The sequence below is a fragment of the Natrix helvetica genome (assembly GCF_964273705.1).
Source record: "Natrix helvetica genome assembly, chromosome: 1".
In the NCBI taxonomy this organism is placed as follows: Eukaryota; Metazoa; Chordata; class Lepidosauria; order Squamata; family Natricidae; genus Natrix; species Natrix helvetica.
This window is the reverse complement of record NC_138548.1, coordinates 181,968,878-181,986,231: the sequence shown is the minus strand read 5'-3', so window position 1 is coordinate 181,986,231 and position 17,354 is coordinate 181,968,878. Positions and strand designations below refer to the sequence as shown.

Below are 17,354 nucleotides of genomic sequence, written 5' to 3'. Positions count from 1 at the left end.
ATCATATTCTGGGTGATTCTCCAAATGGGAAGAACTGGCCTGGGGTGACTGAGGAAAGTGGATTCAGTAAAAATAAACTCTGTTTGCAGAAGCTGCCTCTCCTCTCCTGTCAGCGCCTCCTTAACTCAAATGCATATTTTGGGGGGAATAGAAGAAAAATGTGTAGCTATTTTAAGGAGAGAAGTCCTGGCCATAGCTGCTCTAAAACCCTTTATTAGCTTTAGATCCAAACATCTATTTCTGATGGTAAATCAGAAAGGAGGTGGAACCAACCTAGTTCTTTAAACTTTTTGAAAATTCTGTGGAACTGTAAACTGAGTTTGATCATCTCAAAATGCTTACTGGCAGTCTGATCTTTAAGTTATATAAACACGTGTTATTTGGACATTTTGGTCCTGATATTATTGCCATGTCTGAAATTCTGTATTTGTTAAATATAACACAAGAATTAAAGAAGCTTTTGTGTTACCATGCCTTTAAATAGGAAATGGGAGGAAGCAAATAAAATAAATATTCACTCTTTACTCAGTTTCTGGGTCTAGAATGTCTGGTTTATGATAACACAAGAAGCTAGTTTCTGTTGAACTTAAATGCAGTTAACATATGTAAAATTATTTTGCACATGCACATTGGGCCCTTCTCACAAAGGGGTAAGCCCCTCTTTTGGACATCTGAATATTTGGACATTCCTGTAGAGGACTCAGGGCTCAAAACAGCATTTGAGGATGAATAAACATCATGCTACCCAAAACAATGGGGCAATGGGTTCACTGCATACCTCTCAATATCTAACAAATAACAAGTAATACTATTTAATATGGATTTGTTACAACCTCTGCTTGTTGATGCAATTCAAGAACTGAACCATTAACTCACATGGTCTGACTTTGCCATATCATTTTATAACCATAAGAATTATAATACATTGGAAATAAAGCTACAACTGATTTGTGAAATAAGTTCCATTTACTGTACATTACTGAATACTGTAAGGACAGACTCATTTTTTTAAAAAAAAAGACAAGATACTTTGAGCATTATGGACAAAATTTTAAGCATCTTTTGCTTTCTCTTTAAAAATAACTTTATACCGTATGTGGTGTTTATAATGTTAATTCAGATCGCATTAATTAACTTCAGGTCCAATGCATCATTACTCTTTCCTGCTTTCCATTATCACTTTTTCCCCCAAAAACCAAATTTTGAATAAGTAATAATTTGACCTACTTGAGTTTAATCTCATCTGATGGTCGTAGTAATTCATTAGAGATGCCCAATTTGGTAAGTGCAGAAAAAACCTGACCCTTCTCAATCCAAGCTGCATCATCTGATCTCTCGATGCCTTTCCACATCACACAAAGCAAGATATCTGTCAGAAGCTGAAGGAGATCTTCTTCACATGCCTAGTAAAAGTAGACATGCATTTTAAATGATTACAGTATTTCTAAAATGCATGTTACTAATTTTACTTAGAAAGAGCAGATCAATTCCACTTTGTAAGAAAGTTTCACAGCTTGTATTAAAAACTGCTGGTATTACAGATTCTAAAATGAAAATAGGCATCTTTTTTGACTGATGAGCTCAGAAAACTATACAATCATATCTTACACTGTTTTTTAAGAGAAAGAAAAAGCAACATACTGAAAGAGGCAGCCTAAAAATAGGTACAAAAGTGCAAGAAACTAAAAATAAGAAGATAAATAACCCAGAGCAATTTTGCATGGACAGTTCTAAGAAAGATGCATCTCATTCACTTGTTCATTCATTTGTTTATTCATTCATTCATTTCTTTAATTGATTCCTTGATTCCTTGTTCATTGATTCACTCACTTGTTCATTCATTCACTCACTTGTTCATTCATTCACTCGTTCATTCATATTGATTTGTTGAAAAATGTATATGTCACCCACCTTATACAAAGTAAACTTAGATGGCAATTATCAATCAAATATAATTAAAATTAAAAACCATAATTCTCTAATCAAAGCATTTCTGAATTATCAGAAAAGAGGATTTATGGCTCTTTCAAGAGATGCACATCTGGAAACTGGCTAACAACTTATCTGCTTACACTCTCAAGTAGTCCAGATGGAGATAACAGCCAGACTTGGGAGAGAAGCAGGAGCATCAAGTGTACATTTACGTATACTGGGGATGTCTCACTGAATTCTTACTTATTTTTTAAAAAACTCAGAACAACCCCGCAAGGGTATCTTTTAGCCATGTACCTCATGAATTTCAAATAAGGAAAGATCAGCAGCGAATACCAGGTCCTCTGCAGCATTTGGTTCCTTGTCAAGCTGTCCAGAAAATGTCTTTGTATTCTCAATGGGAGAAGGGGTGCTGGGCAGACTGTCAGCCATCTGGCTCCCACTGTCACCCAGTTCATAAGAGTCAACACTTGAGAGGTCTAAGCTTAAGTGTGGATTCTTCTGCCACAAGTCCTCCTGGTCCTCAGGCCTAAAGGACATCTCCCCCACGGATGTATCCTCCATCACTGTCACAGATTTGCCATCTTCTAAGCTCCACTGATCACAAGAACCATTGACAGAGGCAAAACTGGCACCATCTTCCCCATCGGCCTTGGAAGTACGACATTGCTGATGGTCTTTGGCAGAAGCACGCTTGTCATCTCCTTTAGTAGAATCACTTTTGGTGTCCCTCACACCATTCCTGACATCAGCATGCTCTTTCAGGAACAGTCGAGTCAGTGTCTCCTGCCACCCAAGTTGCTGAGAAATCTGTTGTGCTGAATCTTGTTGGGAATGTAGGATTTGCAAAAGCTACCGAAAACATGGATTCAAATACAATACATTGTAAAAGCTTTGTGTTTTAGATTTATTTTTGTTTCCTGAATGAAATGAAATAAAATAACTTTCTCAGTTTCTTATATACCTACTTATCATTCTTTCGGTTAAAGATTTATAAACTAATGCTAACTTAATAGCCAGGGAAGTGTTAAATGAACATGTAATTTACATTGTAAGCACTAAGCTAAATACAACCATCTTTAGAAAAGCCCCATTTAGATGAATAAGGCATGGATTGTTATTAACCTTATATCCGTTTAGCTAGGGCCCTTTGCAGAGCTCTTCCCCAGCAGTATGCTTTCTACACCTTCTTAAGAAAAGGAACTCCAGAAATTAAGGAAAGCGTAATAAAAAGAAGATGAACCAGGGAAGCTGGGACCTGAATCTGTTGGAGAGGGGCATAGGGATTGCCTGGTGAGGGTGAAGGGAGAAGCAAATGCTACCAGTATGAAGAGCAAAACCATAGAATGTTTTCCACTAAGTTGCTATTCTTCTCTCAGAGGGAGAGGGAGGGACAGAGGGATGGAGGGAAGGAAGAAAGGAAGGAAGGAAGGAAGGAAGGAAGGAAGGAAGGAAGGAAGGAAGGAAGGAAGGAAGGAAGGAAGGGGTGAGGAAAGAACTCTGATTGCTAGTATGGCTTTTACTCCAGCAGCCAAAGCAGAAATAGCCATGGAAGAGCCCCATGGCCAGATGGGAGGGTGAGATCTTGCAGCAGGATAATTAGAGACCTGCAAGTTACCAACCTCCTTCTCCAGGTGAATCAGAATGCTGACATAAGACCGAGATGGAGGCTGCTTTATGAGGATATGTCCTTAGCAAATGATATGGGGAATGTTTTGGTGCCTGGGTCAGCAAGGCATGAAGAAGAGGTCCAATTATAGGATCCGTCCCATTATTATTTAAGTCCTAAACAATGTCCATATTTGTCATTTCAAAAGTAGTAAATTTAATTTCAGTATATGTTACTGTATACTGGATGCAGAGACATCATAAAAATGAAAGCATTGGATGCCAAAGTCATAAAACACAGAGCACTACTGAAAAATGCTCCTCTCAGACTACCTTTATTGTGCTGTGAAAAACAGATGAAGAGAACCAGATGCTGTCGGCCCTATGAACAGGCCACACCAGGAAAAACAACTGCACAGGAAAACTAAAACTAGATGTTATTGACAGATGCTCTGGTAGCAGAATCTTGCATGCCAGATTGTGCTTTTCCTACCATCCCTCTTATATCCCAGTGAATCTGGAGATTCAGTCTGAACCAGCCTGCCTCAATATTAGCTTGTTTCCCAGGATTTAAGGACTGTTTCAGCCCTCTTTGTTTATATAACAGTGGTCCTTACCTATTTCCTCAAAGCCACCTCCTTCTACAGATACAAAGGTAGGGGTAGCATTCAACAATGCAGATCTTACTGCAAGAACAATGAAAACTGTTAAGAAAGAAAGCCAGTGAACTGCCAAGGCTGGCCTGATTTTGGACAGGAAGAAGAGTTCCCATCTACCCCATGTTCTGATAATAGGTTTGCAGTCTGTCTTCTGACTTTGGTGGTACTAGCCATCTCACTAGCCATTAGGTGCCAATTTCTCCCAGGGTGCGCCTTCAGTAGAAATATTATTGAAGAGAAACATATTATTTAAGTGAGATGGATGTATTTGCACCTTATCCTCTGCAGCTACCACCACAAGACCAATGGTCTGAAGAGTTCACTAAGTATTTAAGAAATACTAATATCCACCATTATTTTCCAGACTATTAATAGGCTGACCATAATTTAGTATTAATGTTCCCTCCCCACAAGGAGACTAACCTTTCGACATGCAGCCACTCTTACGTTGAGATCTGCTCGGTGAGCCAAGTGCATCACAGCTAAAAAGTCCTTGCAATTCCCAAATGGATCTGTAGAGTACGGAAACATATTACAACAATAAAGAAATTCATTTCTATCAAAATGCCATAAAAGCACAAAATATGGCTATCAATATATGTTTGCTATTTTGCTAGCTAACCACATTTGTGCTATTTGCAGTTTAAAGCACTCATACTGGGCATATGCTGTGTGGAAAAGCTAATAAACATTTGAGTACCAGCATGCAGAACTTGGTTGAAAAGGTTCTTCATAAGAGAAGTGCTAAGTGGAGATTCATTCAGGAGCAGACCCAGTCCAGAATAGCCAACTTCTCTGAGCTTCATACGTTGTTTGCTCCGTTCATAAACTTTAGTGCATTTCAGCATTTGCTCTGCAATCTGCAACAACAACAACAAACATGAACTCCTCAGCTGGGGACAAATTGAAAATTCTGCAGTGCCTATGTAGCTTGTATAACTCAAGCAAGGTCCACCTGCAAGCAAGACCTTGGTGGAAAAACAGGATTCAAATGGACTTTACATAGAAAAAGCAACTCTGTTCCTTAACTGTTCTTATATTATTTGCCTGTTGATTTGTGGACATTACCCACACAGCACAAAATAATAGCTTCCATAATTATAGCTCATTATTATGACAAATGATGCCTATGTAGGAAAAGGAACCTGCAAATTACAAAGCTGAACTAGATTTGCGTGTGATTTTGCCAGAAAACAAGATGAAGAAACACAAATCTCATACGGAAGTCAGATTAAGCTTTCTTTCCTGACCTCATGGACCTCAGCTATTTAAGACACATTGGCATCTCTCTATATTGTATCCACCTTCCAAATATCTCCCAGAAGAAAAAGTATTTGTCAATTCCCTAAACTTAATGCAAGGTAATTTGAAAGAGGAGTTATGTCTTGTTTCTTCTTCCAAAAAATCCATGTCTCATATAAAAATGCACAATTTTGCTAATATTGTCAATCACTTTAGGAGACAAACAAAATTACCTTGAACACAAGTTCTCGTAGTCTATCAGAATACCTCTGATTCAGTAGAAGAGCATAAAGGATGTCTGCATTTCCTGGCTCAAAAAGCAATAAGAAAAGCTGGTCTCGGGTTGGGCAAGTGTTAAGCAGGCTGAAGAGCATCTCTAGAATCCCACAGAGCTTGGGGGGAAGAGAAAAAAGGCACAGACAGATCATTATCAATGAATCTAGAATGCAAGCCATTCCTGACATTCAATATCATTCAAACAACATTAGTCACCTGAAATGCAACAATAGTTGCATTTTTAAACATGCCTGAAATACAGGTATGTTTAAAAATGCAAACAGAAACAACTCCTGTTAAGAGTTGCCCAAGTTATTCAGACACAGGTCATTTTTTCAGAATATAATTGAACTTTGAATCTCATCTATATAGATACTTGTAGCAGAGATAAAGAGATCTGCAGGAACAGGAGGTAGAGAATACATAACTGCTCAAATAATTTTAAAAAGCACAAGAAAAAGTGATGGATTTTGTTAATGTTTGAGGAGCCTCAGATAACCCCATAGCCTTCCCAACAATGTTTTGCATGAACACTTTAATTCTGTTCTAATCTATCGCATTATTATCTGGAAAGGGTTATCAGAGCAGCTTTTAAATCAATCAATCAATAAAAAGAAAAAAAAACCTCTCCTTAGGCTTACAGCCTAAAAAGTGCAGCGTAAAAGAAAAAGAGATGGAGAAAAGGAGACACACAACACACACAAACACACAAACCAACTTATTCTTGCAACTTTCTAACAATCATCTGGCATATAAGAAATGGGCTACTGAAATCTTAGTGGATTTCCACAAAATAAGCAGATTACGCAACCTTCAAGAAAATGACTATAATACACTCAGAAAACTAATGATGATACAGGATAGATTTCAACTTTTTTGCTGGGAGTTTCTGATATTTGACCACAGCATGACATCCTCACCAAGAGAAGACAATGTTACGGCTTCTCCCGACAGGGAAATTTCTGTGAAGGGAAAGATCCAGACTAGATACAGCAGTCATGGATCTAGTTTGTGGAGATAGTAAGCAATTCGCTAACACATGTTGGTTTTAGAGTCTGATTCTTAAAATTACCACACAAAAGGAACCACAGAACTCTGGATGCTGAGAAATGAATTGGACAAGATGAGCTTTGGATCTACAATTAAGAACTTATGAACCACAAACATCACACTTTCACAATGTTATGTGCTGCAGCATTCATTTAACACATTTATACAGTCACTCATCTGATACCAAAATTTGGGTAGCTCCAAAGCAACATCTAAAATAGCATCATTATACAATTAATATGTGCATCTATCGATTAAAACCACAAATAATAAAAACTGGGAACATAATAAACTTTGGCAAGCAGAGCGCCTACCACACTCTGATCAATCTTACTCTATCTCAATGCCTGGGGAGAAAACCAGGTCTTTAAAGAGTTTTTGGGAAAGGCTAGGAGGGTGGGGTCTGACACACCTCAGGTGAAAGGGTGATTCATAGGGCAGGAACTTCTATGGAAAAGGCATGCTTCCTAGCTTCCACAAAATGGCAATATTTAAGGGACGGGATCAGGAGTGTGCCCACCCTATGAAATTTGGTAGGAAGGTTGATGTTCTTAGGGAGATGCAGTCCCACAGATCATCTGCGCCATATAAAGCCTCAAAAATAATAAGCAGCCACTTGAATTTTTCTCAGAAGGAAGCCAGAAGCCACTATAGCTCATGCAACAGACATCTAATCTGGGTAAACCTAGGGGCACCCATCATTATACACCCTTGTGCACCCTACTGGAAGTTATAGCTTCCATGTGGTTTTCAAGGACAGCCCCATGGACAGAAGAGAGTCACTCTGCGAATGAGATCGGTGGTTCCAAAATTTGACAAATAAATAAATGGGAAATGATCAAGGCATGAGTGATTGTGATCAAGGCTTCCTGGTCCAGGAAAGGGTACAAGTGGCATACCAGACAACTCTGCAAACACTGCACTCTCATCATGTTATGTGGTTAATAAAAAGGAATAGTATTCCTGTGTAATGGAGAGAAGAATTGAGGGAGGTTGGTTACTCTGTGCAATGCATGTACCTTCAATGATTCTGGCTATCCCCTTATTCGTTGCACCTGTTTTACCGATGGTGGTACCTCCTTCCATCGTTTATGGACAATTACAGCAAAAGAGGGAAGAAGAAATGAAGAGCACAGACATAGTAAGTTACCTGCTCCTCATCACCTGTGGCTGCTATGTATCCCATGACGCTTTGGACTTCCATGTGTGTCCCACCTTTGGTCAAGAAGTATTTGATTAAACCATACAGAGATGTCCTGATTGTCCTAATATCATCTGGAAGCAAGTCACTGTCCCTGGAGTGGTTTCTAACAGAAACAAGGATTATCAATTATAACATAATAATCAGTTCTAATGTACTTCTTTTCACAAGCCATTCTCTCTTGTTCCTTAAGTACCTGTGTCCATTACACTGATGTTGTCAGGACAGAATTTCAGGGTTGATTTCCAGACTGACAGCAAAATGAGTAAATACATGGATTTCGAATGTAAGAGTTTTAAAAGACATAAAAATAAAGAAATAGGGGTAGGTAATCTTTTATAAAGCCCTTGTTTAGATGTATTTTACTTTTTCCATTTAAACCTGTTTTTAATATGAATGCTATAGTATGATTTTAAATTGAACATTTGTTTATTGTCAGCATTTAGAGGGAGTTCGTTCATTTTATTTTTAAAATAAAATACAATTTAACAAAACATAAAATCCTAAATGGGATACTCTTCCAAGAAAAGTTTATTATGAAACCTTAGGTAAGCTAGTTCATATTAAGCCATGAACTTGCTGGAAGAATTTAGGCCAGTGCTGCCCTGGTTGCACCTACCTCACAGGATTGTTGCTCCTTGAAGAAATGCTAGCTGTCAATGTTTTCTTAACTGGCCATCATTTAGGACATGTGGCAAGATTTAACATATGCCAGGATATCCAATCGGGTTGGGGGGTGGGGGGGAAATTCCAATGGGGGAAAGGGTTAAGCTACAATGCAGTTTGCATAGTTTTAGCCTACTATACTGTGTGTACCTCATAAGGCATTTTAAGGCATGGTTTATGCAACTGAAGCTAGATAAGTGTGGTTTATTCAATAAACTATAATTAAAACCACAATGAAGTAAACCACAGCTTAATACAATGTGTGAATTCAATTCAGGGAATTCTAGTGCATCCATCCTATATCCAATTACAAGTGATAGAAGAATATAACTGCTTTAATGTTACTGACACTTGCCAGCTGCAGTTCCCAGATGAGAGCAGCAAGTATCAACTACTATTTTAAATTCTATTTATATTCGAATTTCAATTTTAAACAAGAAATTCTGGACACCTACTAACTGGATACATCCTTAGACAATTTGGAATTGGTATGCATTTATGCAATAGAAGGCACTTGAAGGATTCCCCCATATAAAATCATAATGAGTTGAATCCATTATGAAACTGATAATAAGGAATTACAAAAAGATTAGACTCCTCCCTGAAAGGATCCTTTACCCTTTTGTATTTTTTTTAAAAGTCCCTCAGATGTAAATGGATGGTGTTTCTTGAAAGGATGCAAAAATAGATACTAATCATAATATGCAACTATTACAGCAGCAACTCAATATTTATATGGTGTCTTTCAAAGAGTCAAAGAGTTTCCAGCATGTAGAAAAAGACTTTGGAAAGCAAAGCCCAAGTCAAAAAAGGAATACAAGATTCCATACCCGTAATAAATTCTCAGAGTATCCAACAAAAACTGCACACCATATTTTTTCCGGAAGAGCCTTCTGCTGTCTTTGATAATTGTGGAAAGGTATTGGATATGGCCTAGAAAAGAAATCAGAAGTCCTGATTAGAACAGAGTTGTATTAGCTACACTTGTAAATTGTATGGATCACTGATTAGATACAGATAGTCCTCAACTTAGGACCACTTGTTTAACAACCATTCATAGTTATAATGGTGCTAAAAAAAGCAACATATGAACAGCCCTTGCACTTATGACCATCAAAACGCTCCCATATCATATGACTAAAATTCAGACACTTCGCAACCAACGTGTATTTACAACAGTTGCAGCATTCCAGGGACACATGATCACCATTTGTAACTTCTCAGGGGACTTCCAACAAGCAAAGTCAAAGTCAAAGCTGGTACAGCTAAGCGCTTAAAAGCGTGAGTTGTGTTCACAGAACATGATATCTTTTAGAGGCATTTATCTCCTTTTATTTTCTTCCTACTTGTTGCCCCAGGAAGCCTGATCTAAATCCAGAAACGGCCATTCATTCCATAAAATCCAGTGGGCACAGATTCTACTGCTTTGCTCTTCTTCAAGAAAGAAAGGGGAAATACTCAAGGGTTAAATGATATGTAGCTCCCTATTTGTAGCTCCAGCAGCAATGAGGTGAAATAAAAAGTCTTGCCTTTATCCCCTTTTCATTGGATTCAACCTGTAACATGCCAGCCTAATTATATTACTTTAGAACTAGGCAGGGGCCATTACAATCAAAGCATTTTATGTTTCAATGTCCACTTTAAGAATATCTTTCCGTGTACTACTATAACTCTCCTCTTTGTCTGTTTGCAACTTTCAATTAGCCAAAAGTACATCATTGCACAAAAGGTTTTGAATAAGATACCTCATAAGATACCTAGTTAAGATACTAACTTAAAGAGTGCATACAAAATTCAAGACTCATTACTCCCCTGTAATTGAAATTTCAAGGATCTTGATCTCAGTTGTACTCACAAAGTGTGGCCACTACACTATCACAATGTTCAGCTGGTTGCAATTTCTGATACTCAGTGCCAGTTTCCCAAAAGCAAAGTCAATGGGGAAGCTGGCAGGAAATCGGAAGTCACTCTCATTCCCATTACTTTTTTTTACCCACCGATGCTCACTCTGGTTGGTTTGGGTTTTTTGTTTTGTTATGTTTAGGTAAGAAAATACTTCTAAAAGATGACCCAATAGATCATGGGTTGTCTAGTAAAAAGATATTCCTTTTGATGTCAATTGTACTGATGTTATTGTTCTGCTTCCTTGAATGTTTATAAAATCAATAAACAGGGTGTATAACACTAAGTAAAATCATAACTGTTACAACATTTACAAGCTCACCAATTCGGAATGGGAAGTCTCCACGGTTCCATATGCTGAAGTCAAAAAGTAGGTGCTGATGCATTTGCTGCAAAAGCTGGACATTTTTTGCCACAGAGACCTGTTCTATCAATAATTGGACTGCCATGAGTACATTCACATCCATGTATCTGCTGGGCACCTTAAAAAAGGAGGACTATATTGTTTATTAAGAAAAACAAACAACCAAACAAACAGTGATTTCTATATTTCAAACAATAGGGTGTTGTCAAAGATTTTTTTTAGAGTCACTTTTTTTTATTGTTTCCTTGTTCATTTGTGAGAAAGGTCTGCCGAGTTTTCAGCAGAAATGTTTATAGTAATTGTCCTCCCACAACAAAGTTCTTCCTGACAACCTCCCACCTTCCCATGCTGGCCTTCAAGCATCACCATTACAATGTTATACACAATCTAAGTGGGAGTAAAGTAAGCAAAAAGAGATTATCCTCCAGTCCCAAACTATATATATATATATATACTGTAGATACATTTGTAACACAATGAAGAATAGGCGAATTATCCAAATAAGATATTTGGAAGGTCCATCCACTATAGCCTGAAACAAAATATCTTCATTATCTTTTTTTCTCTGAAACAAAAGTCTTACAAAAAGCTTAGGAAGTATTTCAAACTTCAGATCAAAATATGCCCCCCAAAATGGTAATTTAAAGCAATTATAACTTTCCAATCTCACAGATGCAAAATTGGGTTTGATATTCAAACCAAAGCTCACAATATACACTATTCAAATTATTTTGCAGCTTTTGCAATACCTTTTGCAAAAGGACTCCTAATGTTGCAATTCCATGAGTGTGAATAAGATTATCTTGGTTGATTGGATGCCTTTGAATAAAATGCTTTAGCATCAAGATGAAGGTTGCAATGATGTTCTTCTCCAAACGAGCCTCTGTAAAAATGGAATGCAGGCTTTAGCTCAAGGGCAAAAAAGTAGAATGATCATATAATGAAAAAAGATATTAAAACCAGGGAATGCATCTTTGTTTGGTCTACTGCTCCCATTGAAATAATGGAAAAGGCTAATTATGTCCTTACCTGAAGCTTTGGTGGAGGTTAATACAACCCAATCTCCTTCAACAGGTGTCAACAATTCATGGGGCAGAGCTTCTACCTCTGGCCTCTCAGGCAACTGCCCGTCAAGGTAACTGATCTGCTCCAGCAATGGGAACAGAACATTTAATCCACCTATGCAGTTGATCATATCCTTTAGAAATACAACAGGGTGAGGGAAACAAAGGGGAGAAGGAATAATCACCAGTCTGAAACCAACAACAGGAAAGGTTTTTTAAAGACATGTAATACCTGCATAAAAGTATTAGAACACCACAGAGCAGTTGACGTGTCAGAAATATCTGTAGTGGGTCCTAGAGAAGTTTGAATTTTAGGGAGAAAAAAGAGCCAATTTTCCAGAAAAAAATCAGTGCATGGCATCAGTGCAGATAAACACACCTTTTAATGCATTTTCATAGGAGAAAATAAAGATCAGCAAAAGACTACAAATGGTTCCAGATTAAGCAATCAATAAAGAGCTGCTGCATTTAGCTCAACTTCTCAGGGGAGCAGTTAGCTAATCCAGATTTTCAGGTTTTAGCTAAAAAGATCCAAGCTTTTTTTTTCAAGATATGCAACAAAAAGCCCAATTCTGTACAAATACTTTAAGAAAAGGGAGCGTGTGCACACTTTTCAATGATGTAGCCAAAGATATTAGCCATGACTAACATTCTATAGAACTAGAGAGATGAATCCATCTGTCTGCAGAAGGAACGTCATTTATCACCTGGAAAGATCACTATTAAGCAGAAATCTACCCCATCACATCATTTTGGAACATGTGCAGCTTTATATTTAGCTTTTGTCATAATAATAATAATAATATTTAATGCTTCTAGACTGCCCCCTCTCCCGAAAGGGACTCGGGGCGGTGTACAGTTCATACAAAATATAACAAGATACAATAAAATTAAATATGTACATTTGACAATTGACATGGAGGAGGTTAAAATGCTGTTAAAAGAACTGTACAAAGCAGATATAAAATAAATTCAAACCCCTAAAAACAAATACAGTGAATTAAAAAACCCCTAAAATAACCAGATATAATACATTTGCCAGGAGGGACAGTTGAATTATGCCAGGCCTGCTAATCGGAACAGGTGGGTCTTCAGTTTTTGCCGGAAGGAGCGGAGGTCAGAAGTGGTTCTAATGTCGGGGGGGAGGTCATTCCAGAGGGTTGCGCCCATCACAGAGAAGGCCCTACTCCTCGGTGTCGCCCGCTGGCATTGCCTAGTGGACGGCACCAGGAGAAGCCCCTCCCTGTGTGAGCGTATTGGCCGCAGGGATGTATGTGGGAGGATGCGATCCCGCAAGTAACCCTTTTTAATATATAATTCCCCTCACCCCCAAATAAAAATAGAATGGGAAAACAGTTCCTGATGCCATGCATTGTTACTATATGATATGGAAGCTTCTCATGACATTGCTTTCATCCAGGCCATATAAAGCAACACAGCTTTAGCATTAAATCACTGGAAATGCTCACCTTGATGTCCCAGTTCACTATTTTGTTCCCTGTTAACCTCCCATGTAAAAGATTTGCAGAAAGATCAAGACAGATAGGGCTTCTGCAGGCCTAACCATTGAAAAAGAAAAAAAGGGGCTATAACACATTCATAAAGTTGACCGGAGGTTATCTTTTGCATTCTTTTTTATATGATACCCAATAAAACACAACTCCCCCCCTCCAAAAAAAATCTCATGAACCAGCAATACTTGCTATGTGCTACTATAACCATGGGTTATTCTTTCTGATTTTATCTGCCTGTCCCATAAGATCTGACAGAAGAGGTACGCTGCAGTTCCCATCTATTAAAAAGTTCCATCTGGTTAGGGCCAGATGGGCCTTTTCTTCCATGGTGCCTCCCCTGTGGAATGTCTTCCCTCCTGAAGTGAGACTGATCCCATCCTTTGTAGCTTTTCCTCAAAAAGTGGTTGTTGCCGAAAGGGTGGGGATCTCAAGGAACAGTGAACTGATGAGGTAGCTACTCTGTCTTCAACATTGAATATACTCTCTTATAATCTTTTAATAATAATATTGTTTTTTAATTGTGGATGTTGTTAAGTTTCACACATTATAGTTTGTTTTTAATTGTACGCTACCGGCTACCGAGAGTCACATTTGGGGTGATAGGTGGATGAGAAAGAAAGAAAAGAAGGAAGGAAGGTAGGAAAGAAAGAAAGAAAGAAAGAAAGAAAGAAAGAAAGAAAGAACAAAGGAATGAAAGAAAGAAAGAAAAAGTTTTGTTCCTAATTCAGCAACTATGATCTTGCCAGGCAGTTACACACCTGTGGCTGCTAAGTAGATACTTATCCCAGTAAAGAGGGAGTACAGATTCATGCCCTAGTAGTATTCAATCCCAAACTGATTGACTTGCTTCAAATCTGCTAGAAGACATTGTTAAGCAATCTCCACCCCATGTCCACTGTGCCTACTACACCTTTTGAAGAATGCCTTTGTTTTTTTATGCTTAAAAGGCAGTCTTCACTGTATGTATTTTATTTAAAAGCAACAGGGTGCTTAACTAAATCTGAAAAATATACTGCAGTGGATGATCTGCATGAAGCTTTTCATAATATTGTTATAGCAGTTGAATAGGCTTAAAATTTGAAATATTTGAAAAATATTTGAAAGTATTTGAAATGCCACAAAGTAGGAAAGAACTGCTTTAGACCTTCATTCATTCTTAGCAACTGGAATTCTACTTTAGAAGAGAGGATTGGTTTTGCTTGGTTAGCATGACAAATAGCTGGAGGTTAAATGACCTCCCTCCAGTTTCTCTACTTCTAATGCTAAATCACATTTACAAGATAGATGAAAAATATCTTGAATACTACCTTAGGAGCATAGTGAAGAAGCATTTTGCTGGGCAAATCTGCCAGTTCAGATTCTTGGGACTTCCAAGGAGTTAAACAATTTGGACCTTCAACAAATGAAAAACAGACATTGAAGTTTACGTTTGTGATCACATTTTTAATTACATTTTCTTGCTTCAAATAAATTAAGTTTGAAACTGTCACTCTAAAAACTCACTAAAAGCAGCAGACCAATTCACAGAGGCAACGGAAAGGTGAGTGAATGCCTCTATTTGCAGGTAACATTACTTACTTAAAAAACAAGTTGCATATTGTTTAGATTTAGCATTTCATAACCTGGAATTTTGCAGCTGTACTGAACTCCCATGATTCTCAGCCGAACAGAGAAAGGCAGTGGTAGATTAGATCAACACGTAATACTTTTAGCAATCAATCATTTTAATCTTTAAAAAAAATTAAAAACATCCCCCAAGTGGGGGATGGACTTCATCTACTTTATACTTATTTTCGGAATAAAATACAATTATTGGAGTCATGATACTCAACAATCCAACATACACTTCATGCTTCTACAATTCAGCCAGAGAGAAATGAACATTCTCTGCAAGCTTTTACTGTGCTTAAGCCCAATATTGTCACAGATGTGAGTCAGACACGGGTCAGTAGGTTCCCTTTTAATAAGAATTTGAAGGAGGATTTGAAAAAAGAACACTAGAACATATGCATTATATTGTGTGGGTGGTTAAGTCCATAAAGTAGTGAGAAAGCAGAACACAACATAGGAGGAAAAATCAAGGCAAGTTGTTTTTCATAAAAGGCAAAAAATACCAACAACTGTATGTGAAATAGTTATGAAAAGCAATAGTCAGATCAGAGAAACAAAGTGATAAATAACAAAGAGATAAACAACAGCCGGGAAAAAGTAATCTCCTGTCAAAATTGCTCACCTGTCAAATATAAGGCTTTGATGTGAGATAGCTGTAAGGCTTCATGGAATATAATAACAGAGCCAAGCTGGCCTTCCAGAGAAGTGGGGCAGCCCCACTCACTATCTTGAGTTCCTGCGGAGATCAGCTTAGTGGTAAGTTCTGGTTTCCCCAGTAGGCCACTCCAGCTGCCTGGTCCAAGGATCCCCCCAAATGAGGTCCGAGGGGGTATAATTGGGGATGAAAAAGGTGGGTCCGGGATTTGAGATGGTGGAGGAAGGGTTGTTCTCTGACCAGCTGAACCAATGCAGCAAGAAGTAAATGGCTAGAGAATTTTTTCCCCAGTGGAAAAAAAGAGATGAACAATTAAAATCAGATTGGATGCATTCACATTTAAAGTAGCCAATATAATCTAGAGAATGAGTTTACAAGAAGATAATGTGTGTGTGCACCCAGAGTCATTTGTCTCACTGGCAAAAGGGTTGTCTGTATAAGCAACCTATATATGGGCAACAGGGTTTCAGGTACCTAAAAAAGGACTCTAGGAGCCACACTATGCCTGTCCCTGTAATTTTAAGGTGCTTCTTTAAATTACCTTTGACATGTTGAATCTTGTTTGTTAAGGAGTCCCGTCTCACAGATCCCAGGACACCAGCCTTTGCAGCCATGGCACCCACTCTGTAGGACATCATTCCTCCTGAGGTGAGACTCCTGATGTCCCTCAAAACATGATTGTGTCAACAGGTTTGGTAATCTCAAGGAATGGTGAACTAGTGAGGTGGCTACAATGTCAGCTATACTGAATATGCTCTCTTCTAGTCTTTTAATAATAATATTGATGTCTTTAAATTGTGGGATGTTTTTAATTTGCTCATTTTATGATTAGTTTTTAATTTTATGCTACCTAGGGTCACATTTTGTGAGAGCTATATAAATATGATGGATGGATGGATGGATATTTTCACTGTTTTGGAAATTAATTTTTCCCTAATTTTATGCTACATATGATACCTTTTCTCTGATAAATATGCTCATTTACTGTAAAGTCTCATCACTTTTTATACTTTATCCTTTTATCCCTTATTAGGACCTCACTGACGTAAACACTGTACGTGAAGTGGATGGGGAAGCAGAGAAGAATTCATTATACTTATAGACACACTGTCCCAGTTATTTCTACAAAACATTAGTATAACGTTTTTCATTTCAGTCCAGAGCAGCTGTTTGATTCCATGTTTTTTTCTTCTGGCAGTGTTTAAAAACAGATGTTTTGGTTGCAAGCTTCATTTATGCCATATTACATTATAGACGCATGCTGCTTAATTTAAAATTTGGGTCATTTTATTTGGAAAATGAGAATTTTTTTTTGTTCGTTTCTCATTAATACAGAAATAGATCATAGAAGAAGGGAAGAACTGATCATGTAGATAAATATTACCCAACATAAACACGAGTTGTATATCCCCAAATACATGTCTATCAAGAATTCTAGAGAAAATAAATTTTGGAGTTTTGAACAATACAAAAACTAAAAATGATCATTTTACACTTACTTTTCCAAATTTGCAAATATATTACCAATAAAAATATATTATTGATAAACCTATACAAAACCCCCATGTTCGTGAAATATTTCATGAAACATTATATTTTTAAAAATTATA

General features: G+C 37.6%; 1 protein-coding gene across 5 annotated transcripts in view; it reads right to left on the bottom strand.

Moving 5' to 3' along the window:
- NBEAL1 (neurobeachin like 1) overlaps window positions 1-17,354 on the bottom strand; it is a 98,585-nt gene that overhangs the window by 37,412 nt on the left and 43,819 nt on the right. For all 5 annotated transcript variants that reach the window (XM_081938654.1, XM_081938656.1, XM_081938652.1 and 2 more), the window contains 13 exons: window positions 15,712-16,015; window positions 14,786-14,871; window positions 13,434-13,523; window positions 11,930-12,098; window positions 11,650-11,783; window positions 10,859-11,018; window positions 9,465-9,567; window positions 7,918-8,074; window positions 5,675-5,833; window positions 4,900-5,059; window positions 4,623-4,711; window positions 2,230-2,784; window positions 1,228-1,403 (listed from right to left, as the gene is read on the bottom strand). In XM_081938654.1, the coding sequence (XP_081794780.1) occupies window positions 1,228-1,403; window positions 2,230-2,784; window positions 4,623-4,711; window positions 4,900-5,059; window positions 5,675-5,833; window positions 7,918-8,074; window positions 9,465-9,567; window positions 10,859-11,018; window positions 11,650-11,783; window positions 11,930-12,098; window positions 13,434-13,523; window positions 14,786-14,871; window positions 15,712-16,015 (2,342 nt within the window). The remainder of the gene's footprint in view (window positions 1-1,227; window positions 1,404-2,229; window positions 2,785-4,622; window positions 4,712-4,899; window positions 5,060-5,674; window positions 5,834-7,917; window positions 8,075-9,464; window positions 9,568-10,858; window positions 11,019-11,649; window positions 11,784-11,929; window positions 12,099-13,433; window positions 13,524-14,785; window positions 14,872-15,711; window positions 16,016-17,354) is intronic.